We start from the raw sequence: 1,727 nt of genomic DNA, 5'->3' as shown, positions 1-1,727 counted from the left end.
GTGTGTGTGTGTGTGTGTGTGTGTGTGTGTGTGTGTGTGTGTGTGTGTGTGTGTGCATATACATACGCGTGCGCTATTATTTATAACTTATCTGCTTCAAGATCTAACGTTCTAAAAAAGAATTATTCCATGTGCTGTGGAAATTTCCAAAATTCTTGTGATGTCAGCAACGTACAATTCTCAGTGTTCAGAATGAAGTTTTTCAAATGGACAGAGAAATTCGAGCTTGCTCTGGTTCAATGGTAGAACGCCTGGTATGTTTAAAAAAGATGTTATTTCGAATTCTATCGACAGCCTGAGACTTTTTCTATCGAAAGGTTTTTTTTTTAAATCCAGTATTTACACACTAATATATGTAAGTTTTCTTCTTCAAGATCCAATAATTCCCTCACGTCAAAAGAATTATTTTTATATATGTTCTTGATACACATATACATATGTATATGCATATACACATATATGTATTTGCATATACACATATGTATATCCAAAATCAGAATGAAAGTAAAACTTTGGTTGCAACAAAGCTTTTTATTATTATGTCATAGTTTGCATAATCTTTACACGTGTTTCACTAGTGTATGTAAACAAGAATATTGTACGATAATCGTTACAAAGACACTTGCTTAATCACCCTTACTTCGGAGCATCAGAAGAAAACAAAAATGTAATCCAGTGTTAGTTATCAACATTCGTAGACAGATCCAACTTTGAACTGATCGACCATCTTTGTAAGAATTTCCACATGGAATACTAGTATACGTGAGTAAAAATGTGCAAAATTATGCAATTCATGACGTAATAATTCTCTCTACTATAGGCACATATCCGAATGTTTGGGGCGGGGTTAATCGATTACTTCGACCCTCGTACTCAACTGGTAGTTGCTTTATTGACCCCGAAGGTCTGATTGGCAAAGTCAATCTCGGCGGAAATTGAACCCGCGTAACATTTTGTGCAGTGTGCTTGCCTCCTTAATTTATGACGTAATAATAAAAAAAAATTGCTACAACCGGATCCCCAATTTTTTTCTGATCTTGGTTATACAATGTGTGATCTATTCAAAAGAGAACAAACTATACTTAATAACTGATTAGAAGTTGGACATACACGAATTTATGTGTAGTTTTAAGCAAACGGTAACTGTTCCTCTTTCTCATTTGAAATAGCATCTTTTCAAAACAGACACGGATGCATGAGATGAAATCCCCTTACTAACGTCGCTTAATCGTTCAAAATATTTTGTTTTCCTCATACAATACTCCTACAGTATATCTCCCGACAGATATCTATTTCTTCCTTAGCAATAGTCAAATCGAAGAGACATCATATACTTTAGTTAGATAAGGCTCAACGACAGCGCACAGTCATGGCTATAAAATAAGGACCTTAACTATTAGTAATTATTAAATGGGAAAAGAACATGGAAGAAAGTAAAGACCATAAAATATACTTACGTTGGCCCATATTGGAAAGCTAGCGTCGTAAAGTGAGCATTGGTTGAGGCAAGTAATACAATGCCAATAATATACACATAATCATTTGAGAAGTACACAGGAAATGTCCGCTGTTCTGGTAAATAGTTGCAAAACATGAAGAATGGAAAACAGATCAGGCCTCTGATAATTGCTATTAACCAAATATACTTCACTGTAGGCTATAAAGAAAAAAAGACGTAAATATATATCATAAATATAAATATAATAAATATAAATATGAATATATAT

The 1,727-nt window shown here is 33.7% G+C and overlaps 1 protein-coding gene across 1 annotated transcript in view; it reads right to left on the bottom strand.

The window, feature by feature from the left end:
* Positions 1 to 1,727, bottom strand: part of LOC106868800 (equilibrative nucleoside transporter 1) — a 22,395-nt gene that overhangs the window by 6,275 nt on the left and 14,393 nt on the right. Inside the window, exon 3 of the mRNA XM_014914222.2 lies at positions 1,458 to 1,657. Coding sequence (XP_014769708.1) covers positions 1,458 to 1,657 — 200 coding nt within the window. The remainder of the gene's footprint in view (positions 1 to 1,457; positions 1,658 to 1,727) is intronic.

This window comes from Octopus bimaculoides, chromosome 2 (assembly GCF_001194135.2).
Source record: "Octopus bimaculoides isolate UCB-OBI-ISO-001 chromosome 2, ASM119413v2, whole genome shotgun sequence".
Taxonomy (NCBI): domain Eukaryota; kingdom Metazoa; phylum Mollusca; class Cephalopoda; order Octopoda; family Octopodidae; genus Octopus; species Octopus bimaculoides.
This window is presented reverse-complemented; position numbering and strand designations above follow the sequence as displayed.